The sequence below is a fragment of the Heterodontus francisci genome, chromosome 1 (genome assembly GCF_036365525.1).
Source record: "Heterodontus francisci isolate sHetFra1 chromosome 1, sHetFra1.hap1, whole genome shotgun sequence".
NCBI lineage: Eukaryota > Metazoa > Chordata > Chondrichthyes > Heterodontiformes > Heterodontidae > Heterodontus > Heterodontus francisci.
Genome location: NC_090371.1, coordinates 257,725,949 through 257,739,426, shown reverse-complemented (window position 1 = coordinate 257,739,426; position 13,478 = coordinate 257,725,949). Strand labels below are relative to the sequence as shown.

Sequence of the window (13,478 nt, the reverse complement as noted above, 5' to 3'; positions counted from 1 at the left end):
TTCACATCCCCGGCCCACCCGCTTGCCACGGGTAAAATACCTGTGGAGGCGGGCAGGGCCCTTAAGTGGCCGTTAAGTGGCCACTTAAGGGTCTTGATTGGCCGCGGGCGGGCAGTTTTCCACCCCCCGCCCCCCCCCCACCGGACCTCCTTAAACTTGTTCGGGGGCGGGTAGGTCTCCCGAAGCCTGCCACTCAATTTTATGTCGCCCCCACGCCACCATCCGACCCGCTGGGCGCGGCGTAAAATTCCGGCCTATACGTTCCTTCAAGGCACAAAAACCCCAAAAGTAAAGGTAGTCAACCGTGGATAACAAAGGAAGTTAAGGATTATATAAGACTAAAAGAAAAGGCCTATAAAGTTGCCAGAAATAGTAGTAAATCTAAGGATCGGGAGGATTTTAGAAGACGGCAAAGGAGGACGAAGAAACTGATAAAGAAAGGGAGAATAGAATATGAATGGAAGCTAGCAAAAGTATAAAAACAGACTGTAAAAGCTTCTGTAGGTACATAAAAAGGAAACGTTTGGCTAAGAAAAATGTGGATCCATTACAGGCAGAGTCAGGAGAATTTATAATGGGGAATAGAGAAATGGCAGAGAAGCTAAATGATTACTTTGTGTCTGTCTTCATTGAGGAAGATGCAAGAAATCTCCCAGAATCAGAGATCCAAGGGTTTAGGGGGATTGAGGAATTGAAGGAAATTAATATTAATAAGGTTGTTTTGGAGAAATTAATGGGGCTGAAGGTTGATTAGTCCCAGGACCTGATATTCTGCATCCTAGAGTATTGAAAGAGGTAGCTATGGAGATAGTGGTTGCATTGGTGATCATCTTCCAAAATTCTGGAGCAGTTCCTGCAGATTGGAATGTCGCAAATGTCACCCCACAATTTAAAGAGGGAGGGAGAGAGAAAACAGGGAACTACAGACCTGTTAGCCTTACATCAGTCGTTGGGAAAATGTTAGAATCTGTTCCAAAGGATGTGATGAGTGGACACTTGGATAATAATAATCTCCTTGGGCATAGTCGACATGGATTTATGAATGGGAAATCATGTTTGACAAACCTGTTGGAGTTTTTTTGAGGATGTTACTAATAGAATTGATAAAGGGGAGTTGGTGGACGTGGTATACTTGGATTTTCAAGAGGCCTTTGATAAAGTCCCCCACAGGAGGTTGGTTAGCAAAATTAAAGCACATGGGATAGGAGGTAATATACTGGCATAGATGAAGGATTGGTTAACAGGCAGAAGGCAGAGAGTAGGAATAAACGCGTCATTCTTGCGTTGGCAGGCTGTGACTAGTTGGGTACTGCAGGGATCAGTGCTTGGGCCCCAGCTGTTCACAATATATATCAGTGATATGGATGTGGGGACCAAATGTAGTATTTCCAAGTTCGCAGATGACACAAAACTAGGTGGGAATATGTGCTGTGAGGAAGATGCAAAGCGGCTTCAAGGAGAATTGGAAAGACTTAGTGAGTGGGCAAGAATGTGGCAGATGGAATATAATGTGAGGTTATCCACCTTGATAGGAGGAACAGATGTGCAGAGTAGTTCTTAAATGGTAAGAGATTAAAAAGTGTATATGTACAAAGGGACCTGGGTTTCCTTGCCAATAAGTCACTGAAAGCTAACATGCAGGTGCAGCAAGCAATTAAGAAGGCTCATGATATGTTAGCCTTTATTGCAAGAGGATTTGAGTACAGGAATAGTGAAGTTCAATTGTATAGAACATTGGTTAGACTGCACCTGGAGTATTGTGTGCAATTTTAGTTCCCTTACCTTTGGAAGGATATTATTGCCATAGAGGGAGTGCAACGAAGGTTCAGCAGACTTGTTCCCGGGATGGTGGGACTGTCCTATGAAGAGAGATTGGGGAAACTGGGCCTGTATTCTCTCAAGTTTCAAAGAATGAGAGGTGATGTCATTGAAACCTACAAAATAATTAAAGGGATAGTCGGGTAGATGCAGGTAAGATGTTTCCTCTGGTTGGGGAGTCTAGAACCAGGGGACACAATTTCAAAATAAGGGGAAGCCACTTAGGACAGAGATGAAGAGAAATTTCTTTACTCAGAGGGTTGTGAATCTTTGGAATTCTCTACCCCAGAGGGCTGTGGAAGCTCAGTCATTGAGTATGTTTAAAGCAGAGATTGACAGATTTCTAAATACAAATGACATAAAGGGATATGAGGATAGTGTGGGAAAAAGACATTGAAGTGGATGATTAGCCATGATCATATTGAATGGTGTAGCAGGCTTGATGGATTGAATGGCCTACTCCTATGTTCCTGTGTTTCTATGTGATGCAGAATGGTGCCTTATCAGATGCCTTTCTTGTCACCAGTGGCACCAAACAAGGCTGCGTAATGGTCCAGTTCTGTTTGCTATTTAATTTGCGGCCATACTCTTGTATGCACTCAAAGATCTTCGCATAAGAGTACACATTCAGTTCAGGACAGGTGGCAACCTCTTCAATTTGTGAAGGCTCAAGACTCGCACAAAGATCGAAGAACAGCTATTGAGTGAACTCTTGTTTGCTGACGACTGTGCTCTCATAGCACACAGTCCAGAGGACATCCAGCTGCTTGTTGACTGCTTTGTCCAAGCCTCAGAACACTTCAGCCTTACAATAAGTCTGAAAAAGACAGAGATCTTGTACCAACCTGCCCCTGGCCACAAACCCCTAGACCCCATATTTACAGTTCAGAAGTTTTGCTATCTTGGGAGTATCCTCTCCAGCAACACCACATTGGATGATGAAATCGTTCATTGCCTGGAAAAAGCAAGCTCAGCATTCGGTAGGCTCACCCACGGGCATTGGAGAGAGCTTGGAGTCTGTCTCAAAACAAAGATCAAAGTCTACCAGGCAGTGGTTCACACATCACTTCTCTATGGCTGTGAGGCATGGTTACCCTACTGGTGTCACATAAGCAGTAAAGTTGGAATGGATCTAGTTGCTTTAAGATCTATCTGCAACATCAGGTAGCAGGAACAAATCCCTAACATTGAAGTTCTTGCATGGTGCTGCACATCTAGTAATGAGAGCATGCTCATGAGAGCTCAGCTTCGTTGGGTCAGCATGTGGTACGTATGGAGGATTCCTGCATGCCAAAGACGTATTCTACAGACAGCTGAGCACGGGAACCCACACCATAGGACTCCCAAACTTAGATACAAAGACATTCTGAAAGCCAATCTCGGAGCTAGTAATATGGTCCCCATTACATGGGAAAAAACAACCATGGACAGATCCAAATGGAGATGTCTCTGTCATGAAACAATCTCAACATTTGAAGAGAACAGAGTCAAGTCCCTACAGGACAAGTGAGCACACCGCAAATTCAGAGTCTTCACCCACCCCTCCAACAGTTTCTTCATGTGTGATATTTGCAAACGGATCTGCAAATCAAGATTTGGTTTAGCAACGCATATGAGACACCAACCCAGATTGTGAACAACCAGTCTCCTTATTGAACGCTCATCCGTCAAAGCGACTCGAGAATCTATCAATTGGTACAAGCCTGACCTTTGCTCCTGGAGCCTTGAAATGTGATGCTTTTCCAACATAACAAGGTCAGGGAAGATCAGGTTGATTGGTTATTTTCAGCTTGATGAGTTTAGACTAGAGGGAGACAAAGTCAATCAACCATGAGCAGCTTATCTCAACAGTCTAATTTCAGGACAGGACATTGTCTAGAGCCACAGTGATTCATATAAGGCTGGTGAACCATGAACAGCTTATCTCAGAAAGCAATCTTACTAAATTATTTTAAAGACATTACCTGGGACTACAGCATTTTAGTTTTAACTGTTTCATCGGAAAGTAGTGTAACTATAATATGCATAGCATACCTTCATGGACTCTTGCTTGAATCTTCCTTTACCTGTTCATTCTTACACTTTTCTTCTTTCCTTGTAAAAGTGCTGACTCTCGTTGGGGTACTGTTCCGTGTGTCACCAGCACCTCACTTAAGTAGCCATTCTTTACATGGGAACCTAAAAGTTGATTGTTACTGTTTGGAATTCTCTTCCCCAGTGAGCAGTGGAGGCTGAGTCATTGAATATATTCAAGGCTGAGTTAGACTGATTTTTAATTGACAAGGGAGTCGAGGGTTATGGGGGGCAAGCAGGAAAGTGGAGTTAAGGCCACAATCAGATCAGCCATTATCTTATTGAATGGTGGAGCAGGCTTGAGGGGCTGAATGACTTACTCCTGCTACTATTTCTCATGTTCTTATGTTCACAGACTGTTTGCCTGAGGAAGGCATCGCAGTTTAGCCCAACCCAGTGCTCACCTTTTATTTTATTTCTTAAATTTTATTTTATTTAGACATACAGCACTGAAACAGGCCCTTCGGCCCACCGAGTCTGTGCCAACCAACAACCACCCATTTATACTAATCCTACATTAATCCCATATTCCCTATTACATCCTCACCATTCTCCTACCACCTACCTACACTATGGGCAATTTACAATGGCCAATTTACCTATCAACCTGCAAGTCTTTGGCTGTGGGAGGAAACCGGAACACCCGGCGGAAACCCACGCGGTCACAGGGAGAACTTGCAAACTCCGCACAGGCAGTACCCAGAACCGAACCCGGGTCGCTGGAGCTGTGCGGCTGCGGTGCTAACCACTGCGCTGCCTTGTGTCCATAAACAGTCACTTTCCAGCTGGGGGTAATTGGATTGTGATCAAGTGCTGGAACCTGAGTGGCCTTTCTCCATCCCTGGCATGGAGACATTGAGGCTGGCTGCTGCATCCCTATTGCTCCGATAAAGATGTAGAGAAAATTCTGTGTAGTCACTTCAGTTTGTCCTGTGGTTACCTGCGTACTAAACATTATTACTGTATTTCATTAGATATGTTCTCCAAAGTCAAACAGATTTAACTGTCTTCATGATTATTACATATCTCATTATGTGAAACATGCAAAATAAACTCTAACAGTGCAAACACAATCATAAAATTGATAAAATGTACCAAGAGTTGTTTGATTTTAAATGGATAATTTTAATTGCAAAAATTTATATTTTACTACTTTCCTTCATTCAGAAATCGCCTCAGTCTTTGGTCTTGCCTACCTGATTAGTCGGTTTATGTACTTTATTGGATATGCTGAGTCGACAAAGGGAAGGTATGAGCTTAAGTTCTTCCTCAGGTTTTTTTCTGTCTCTCAATGCTCTTTCCATGTTGTACACCATCTTCCCCTGAGAGGACAGATATGTAATTTGTTCCCAGGCCTTGTTGATTGCCATCAGTTTAGAACTGAATGAAAAAACCTATGACAACCCTACCTCCAGTACTTTTCCTCCCTCTTTTTTGGTGGGGCAGTGTGAGAAGAGAAAGCAACTAGCCCCAAATAATGGCTCTCCATGACCATAAACCACTTATCGTATGTTGTTTTTCATGTGAAGTACTTTCCAAATTCCTGCACCATCACAGTCCACTTGAAAACATGTAGAATATTGCATTCGCAACACCCATTGGCCTAGAAATTGGTCCACATAGCTCGACTGCTAAGGCCCTAATATGGCAGGTGAGAAGCATATGCACGTTTTCAGCCAGATGTGCATTGCTCGCCGTATTGGCTAAGGGCAAACAAACCTTTACCCACGCTGGCTGCACTCCAAGAAATTAACAACAAAGAAGGTAGAGAACTTAGCTGAGTGTGGAGCTGTGAACAGCAGGCCTGACCCCTCATTAAAGGACCTGATCACTGCTGGGGTAAAGGAAGAAAGCACTTGCATTTATATAGCACTTTTCATGACCTCAAGACATCCCAAAGCACTCTACAGCCAATTAAGTACCTTTTAAAGTGTAGCCACTTGGAATGTAGGAAACACAGCAGCCAATTATGGAACAGCAAGGTTCCATAAATAGCAACAAAATAAATGATCAGGTCATCTGTTTTATGAAATAAATGACTCCGTGATCTGTTTATAGTTGTTGGTTGAGGGATAAATATGGGCCAACACAATGAGGGAACTCACATTCTCTTCAAATGGTGCCATGGGATGTCAACCTGAGAGGCCAGTTGGGGCCTTGGTTTACCACCTTATCTGAAAGTTGGCACCTCTGGCAGTACAGTACTCCCTCTGTGCTGCACTGGAGTACCATCCTAGATTAAGTGCTCAAGCCTCTGCATTGGGACTTGAGCCCATAACCTTCTCACTTACAGGTGAGAGTGCTACCATTACGCCAAGGCTGATACCATAGATTGATGGATGCTGGCTCCAGTCTGGTACCTCATCGCAGTAGCCATCTTCATGTGTGCAACCAGAGGCTACCTACTAACTATTCCACTGTGAGTGGCATTGCAATAAATCTGATATTCCCACCTGATTTCCACCCTATACACTTGCCAGCAGGAATTTCTAGTATTAAGGAAGGGAAGCTGTGACCTTTTTTTTTTTGCTCTTTCCTCTTTTTCCTGCCTAGGGACAGTGAAGGAAGTTGTAGTGACACCTACTATATCTCTGGCTGAGCTCAGCTAACCGCACAGACCACAGTAGTTGATACACTTGCCCACTGAGCCAAAGTGAGCTGGGGATAGGAAGACATGGGATATGAAAACATCAAGTACATTTAAAAATGAATTGTAGTTAGACTATTGTGATTTTTTAAAATGTGTATATTTCTGTTTTCAGGATTCCTGGATTCAAAATTGCTCTTGTGATGTTGCTGATGCTAATCTGTCTGAGTTCTGTCGGGATCACCAATAGCATGATTGACAAATATTTTGATTTCAACATTGCTAAAAAGATCAGCAAATTGTTTCCATAATGTGCAAACAGTTGACCAAAAAAGATGATGCATATTGCAAATTTTATGCTTTAAGTATAATGAATATGAAATCCTCTCTCAAAATTTTGTGATTTTATATATGTGAGTTCAACAGGGTAAAATGAAGTCAGCATTTGTACAATAGCTTCACTTATTGAATATCATCTGTGCTTTTTGTCTCTAAAACTCATTGAAATGCACTATATACAAAGTTGCTCGGCCTTGTAACTGTTTTTGTTAGTTGCATTTTTAACACGAGGTTATTGGAACAAGTTCAAGTTCGAGTAAATTAGCATTAACGTACCTTAACTACATTAAAATAATAGGCCTCTAAATAAAGTCTAAATGTTAGCGTAGATACCCCATGAACCTCCAAAACATGTAGCTCAATTCATTAGCTCTTGTCCTTGCAGTAATTTTCCAATTCAAATGTTTGATCACTGTTGCACACAAATCTATACCATCAACATTTTCATGTATACAAGTGATGTCCGCTATCATTGGTCCATCTGTTGTGTTCTGTCCTAGGGTAAATCCTAACTCAAGTCTTACATAAGAGATTCTTGAGCCACCTACTAGGGAAGAGTGCGGCGCAGTGGTTAGCACCGCAGCCTCACAGCTCCAGCGACCTGGGTTCAGTTCTGGGTACTGCCTGTGTGGAGTTTGCAAGTTCTCCCTGTGTCTGCGTGGGTTTTCGCCGGGTACTCCGGTTTCCTCCCACCACCAAAAGACTTGCAGGTTGATGGGTAAGTTGGCCATTATAAATTGCCCCTAGTATAGGTAGGTGGTAGGAGAATATAGGGACAGGTGGGGATGTGATAGGAATATGGGATTAGCGTAGGATTAGTATAAATGGGTGGTTGATGGTCGGCACAGACTCGGTGGGCCGAAGGGCCTGTTTCAGTGCTGTATCTCTAAATAAATAAAAAAAAGAGTAGCTGAAGTGGCTTCCTCATGGTTTTTATCTGTAGAGTATTTTCTCCTAGGTGGGCTACATCAAAGGTTAAAGACCTTAGTGAGGCCCACTGCACCCATCAGCCAAAAGCTTCCCTATTGGATGTCAACCATTCAGAGCTAACACTTCCGTCACTGCTTACTAGGGCTGTGTGGAGCGGGGCATGCATCCAAGCTTTCTGACTCCGAGGCAGGAATACCATCATTGAGCCAGTGGTTACTCTGTCTAGATGTAAGTACCCAGCTGGATGTGACCCAACATTTAGAGGCATATTCTAGTCTCCACTCAAAAGGGCTATCTGGAATAGGCCTTGAACCCTTTACCTTCTGGCCCAGATGGGAATGCTGCCACTAAGTTAAAGGCTCACTTCATCCAACAGGATAATGATAGGGAAATCTGGGTAGGGGAGGAAAAGCAGCTTATTGCATCTTCAGAATGTCCCAAAGTGCTCAGAACAAATCAATTACTTCTTGAAACACCCTCACAGTTACTATGTAGGCAATATTAGCACAAATTTTGTCCATAGCAAGGTTACACAAATTAAATCCATGGCTTATTGTTATTTTTATTGGGAGTTTGTTGATGGAAGAATATTGGCCAGGACAACTTCTTGCTCTTCAAGTAGTCCTAGGGCTGGCCTAGATTATGTATTTGAATCTTGAATTATGTGCTCAAATCCTGGCGTGTAACGTATGCCCATAACTTACAGACTTGGAGGCAAGTGTATTACCCGCTGACTAAAACTAATACAATAAAAACTCTCGCAGACTAAGCTCACACGTGTTTTAGAAAGCATCAGATCGCCATGGTACATGGTGAGAAAGAGGTTAATCTGTCATTGTGGGCAGGAGGTATTCCACACCTCCAATTAAAGAATTTGGAAAGCAGTTTGTAAGAGATCAGCTCAGAAATGCAAAGTTGATTTTGACTGAAAAATTATTTTTCTTTCCCAACTGGGTACAAACATAAATTTATTTTCCTTGCATATCAAAATTGCATCAATACATCTCTCAAGCTTTTTATCTTTACTGCCATCTGCTTTGGTCATTTTTTTTAATGGTAAGGGCTCAAAAATATGTAGAACTTAAGACAAAATTAAGCTAATTTCTATCTTTCCTTCTTTCTTATTCTACAACTTTAGTGTTATTTGAAGGTTCTGCTTAAATAAACTTATTTAAATTTCAAAGATTTATTCAGAATAGCACTCCAACTTGAGTAACAGTACAGTCCTTCCAGAATTTCTTCTACACCCACACACACACAAATCCACAAGACACTCTTGACATTGTTTAACTAGTGCTTGCTTGACTTCTGCTTCCATTTACCTCAGGATGTAGGCCATCTTTGGTAGTCTAGCTGTTAACATCCCTGAACTAGGCCCAAACTATTGCCATTGTCATTTGTTGATCTATATAAGCGATGTTTCTTATATAAGCAATGCTCTTAAATCCTTTTTGATTTTTTGCATCCTGGACACTCCCAGTATTCTTATCAACCAACTAATTTCTTCTGTTAGTATCTATTGCTTGACAGCTTTTCTCATGTTCCAACACTGATAATTTGCTGAAATAACTGCTTCACAACATTATAAAATATAAAGATTAAATGATAGCAAATTCTGAAGTGCAAATTTAATTCATTCATGTAACATGCTTTATGTTCTATTCAAACTCCTTGAATATAGTAATCCATACTGTCTTGTTTAGCCAAGTTACTTGAGAGAAACCTGAGTTCATGCTTTATCTTGTTTTGATGATTTAATAAATGCAATTTTGGTAATTGTTTCTGCTTGAAAAAAAGTTTTGCCCAGAGAGTTTTGTCTTCAGTAATTTTCCATTGATATCTAAGAGTAGAGGAGAGGCAGCACTTGTAAACAGCAAGTTCCAGCTCACTCTATGATTGGGCAGTCTTGCCATTGATTATAAGACAAAACACTTGTTATTGGGCACTGATGCACACTCAAAGCTGTAATCTGCAATTACTTAGTCTCCTCACATGACACTGATAATCAGAGAAGCCCTTTTTTTATTCATTCATGGGATGTGAGCATCACTGGCAAGGTCAGCGTTTATTGCCCATCCCTAATTGCCCTTGAGAATGTGGTGCTGAACTGCCTTCTTGAACCGCTGCAGTCCATCTGGTGTAGATACACCCACAGTGCTGTTAGGGAAGGAGTTCCAGTATTTTGACCTAGCGACAGTGAAAGAGTAGCGATAGAGCTCCAAGTCAGAATGGTGTGTGACTTGCAGGTGGCGGTGCTCTCATGTGTCTGTTGCTCTTGCCCTTCTAGGTGGTAGAGATCAGGGATTTGGAAGGTATTGACAAAGGAGCATTAACGAGTTGCTGCAGTGCATCTTGAGCTGGTGGTAGAGGGAATGAATGTTTAAGGGGATGAATGGGATGCCAATCAAGTGGCCTGCTTTCTCCTCGATGGTGTCAAGCTCCTTGAGTGTTGTTGGAGCTGCACTCATCCAGGCAAGTGGAGAGTATTCCATCACACTCCTGACTTGTGCCTTGTGGATGGTGGACAGGCTTTGGGGAGTCAGGGGATGAGTTACTCGCTGCAGAATTCCCAGCCCCAGACCTGTTCTTGTAGCCACTGTATTTATATGGCTAGTCTAGTTAAATTTCTGGTCAATGGTAACACCCAGGATGTTGATTGTGGAGGGTTCAGCGATAGTAATGCTGTTTAATGTCCAGGGGAGATGGGTAGATTCTCTCTTGTTAGAGATGGTCATTACCTGGCACTTGTGTATGTGAATGTTACTTGCCACTTATCAGGCCTAGCCTGAATGTTGTCTGTATCTTGCTGTATGTGGGCACGGACTGCTTCAGTATCTGAGGAGTCATGAATGGTGCTGAACATCGTGCAATCATCAGCGCACATCCCCATTTCTGACCTTATGTTGGAGGGAAGATCATTGATGAAGCAGCTGAAGATGGTTGGGCCTAGGACACTGGCCAGCATTTGTTGGCCATCCCTAATAGCCTTTGACAACTGAATGGCTTGCTCAGCCATTTTGGAGGGAAGTTAAGAGAACCACATTGTTGTAGGTCTGGAGTTACGTAGGCCCAGACCAGGGAAGGACGGCAGATTTTCTTCCTTAAAGGACAATTGTGAAGCAGATGGGTTTTATGACAATTGATAGTTTCATGGCACCATTACAGCTCAATTCCAGCTGCTGTGGTGGGATTAGGGCATTAGACTGGGCCTCTGTATTACTAGTTCAGTGATATTACCACTATGCCACCATCTCCCCTTGCCTCCAACCACCACAACCATCTTCACTTTTGCTAGGTATGAATCTAACCAGTGAATTCTTGATGCCACACTTGGGCAAATGCTGCATTTCTATCAAGGGCTGTCACTCTCACTTCACCTCTAGAATTCTGCTCCTTTGTCCATGTTTGGACCAAGGCTGTAATGAGAACTGGAGCTGTGTGGCCCGGGTGGAACCCAAACTGAGCATCAATGAGCAGGTTATTGCTGAGTAAGTGCCACTTGATAACACTGTCGACGACACCTTCCATCACTTTGCTAATGATTGAGAGGAGACCAATGGGGTGATAATTGGCCTGATTGGATTTGTCCTGCTTTTTGTGGGCAGAACATACCTGAGCAATTTTCCACATTGTTGGGTAGATGCCAGTGTTTTAGCTGTGTTGGAATAGCCTAGCTAGAGGTACGGCCAGTCCTGGAGCACAGGTCTTCACTACTACAAACGGGATGTTGTCCGGGCCCACAGTCTTTGCTGTGCTCAGTGTCTTCAGCCGTTTCTTGCTATCATGTGGAGTGAATCAAATTGGCAGAAGACTGGCATCTGTAATGCTGGGGACGAGATGGTTCATCCACTCAGCACTTTTGGCTGAAGATGGTTGCAAATGTTTCAACCTTGTCTTTTGCACTGACCTGCTGGGGTCCCTTATCAATGAGCATGGGGATGTTTGTGGATCTCAAAATTCTGATTTCCCGAAGTTGCACAGGCTTCCAACAGAAAGTTGTTTGAGGCATTTTATGCAAGGATCGCTGCATTGTATAGGTCTATTTGTTTAACAATTGTGAATTATTTGTCTTTGCTCAATTACAAACTTTAATTTCCAGTAGTAAATCCTCAGTTTAATGGTGAAACCAAGATAGCAACCAAAACGTTTTTCAAAAACATTGAGTGACTTAATTGGTTCACCTTTATTGATAGCTCTAGCTGACATTTAGTTTGGATTGTTCTTCATATGAAATTTATCTACCCATGTTCAGTTGGTGCTTTTCTACCTCTTCAGTTGTGATTTGTTGCTTTAGCCACAAAGAGATATAAAATATGCATGTGGAAAAGTGTGTCACAAAATGTATCGTAGATGTGTGCATGTGCGTACGTCTATATATTATGTGTAGGGTTCAGAAGAAATCTCATAATTGCTGAATAATTTAGTATATTTTGAAGCTAATTTTTCAGTTCATCCCCTCCATCCTATATATATTCACCAGAAACCTTGATTGAATAATACTTTCCGCTTATTTTCTCTGTAACTGTTCCAAGTACTAAACATTTTCTATTGCCTAAAATGACAGATTTTAACATTGACTTTTTCTTTTAAAGTCAGTAATAATGTTTTGAAGTCAGGACCTCAGGAAGAACTTGACTTAAAGACCTTTCAAGTTGTTTGTAATATTTGAAATGTATGGTATATTACCAATTCTCATACTCTGAGAATCAATCACCAGCCCTGAACTTCAATAGGATTAATATCAGCTTATAGAAATAATGTGCAAACTGCTTTTTAATAATTGTAATGTTAAAGTGGGACAGAGATTGAGAGGTACCCCTACGCTTTTTAATGCGCAGCCCTATTTGGCAACATTTTCCCTTTAAAGCTGGATAGTCTTCTGTCAAACCTTTTCTCCCCCAAGTGGAAACTGAGAATCAAAACTGTTTCTGTGTTAGTTCTAGTATGAGAATTACATCCATTAAAGTTACATGTTTTCCCTCCTCTTGTGAAGGTGCTGGCTCCCACTAGAGTTCTGTTTTTCTCCTGGCTCATATCCTAGCGTGCTCTCCCACCAGGGTTCCCAATGTGATATTGCTCCTCTGCTGGGGCAGGTGCTGATGTGGTACAATGAAGTGTACAATTCTGCAAAGATTAGCGGTAGGTCAGAAGATTGGACAGAATTTTAAAAACAGCAAAGAATGATGAGAAAAAATGAGGTAGCAATTAGAGTATGAGAGAAAGCTAGCTAGAAATATAAAGGTCATAAGAACTAGGAGCAGGAGTAGGCGATTCAGCCCCTTGAGCCAATACGATCATGGCTGATCTCATCTCGGGGCCTCAACTCCACTTTCCTGCCTGTTCTCCATAACCCTTCAACCCATTACTAATTAAAAATCTGTCTATCTCCTCAAATTTACTCAATGTCCTGGCATCCACTGCACTCTGGAGTAGTGAATTCCACAGATTCACGACCCTTTGAGAGAAGTAATTTCTCCTCATCTCTGTTTTAAATCTGCTACCCCTTATCCTAAAACTATGACCTAGATTGCCCCACAAGAGGAAACATCCTCTCTACGCCTACTTTATCAATCCCCTTAATCATCTTGTATACCTCAATTTGATCTCCTCTCATTCTTCTAAACTCTAGAGAGTAAAGGCCTAAACTGCTCAATCTCTCTTCATAAGGCAAACCCCTCATCTCTGGAATCAATCTAGTGAACCTCCTCTAAACTGCCTCCAATGCAACTAC

General features: G+C 42.1%; 1 protein-coding gene across 2 annotated transcripts in view; it reads left to right on the top strand.

The window, feature by feature from the left end:
• mgst2 (microsomal glutathione S-transferase 2) overlaps positions 1-9,475 on the top strand; it is a 48,053-nt gene extending 38,578 nt beyond the window's left edge. For both annotated transcript variants that reach the window (XM_068024975.1, XM_068025045.1), the window contains 2 exons: positions 5,059-5,140; positions 6,654-9,475. In XM_068024975.1, the coding sequence (XP_067881076.1) occupies positions 5,059-5,140; positions 6,654-6,789 (218 nt within the window). In that variant the 3' untranslated portion in view covers positions 6,790-9,475. The remainder of the gene's footprint in view (positions 1-5,058; positions 5,141-6,653) is intronic.
• The last annotated feature ends 4,003 nt before the right edge of the window (positions 9,476-13,478 follow it).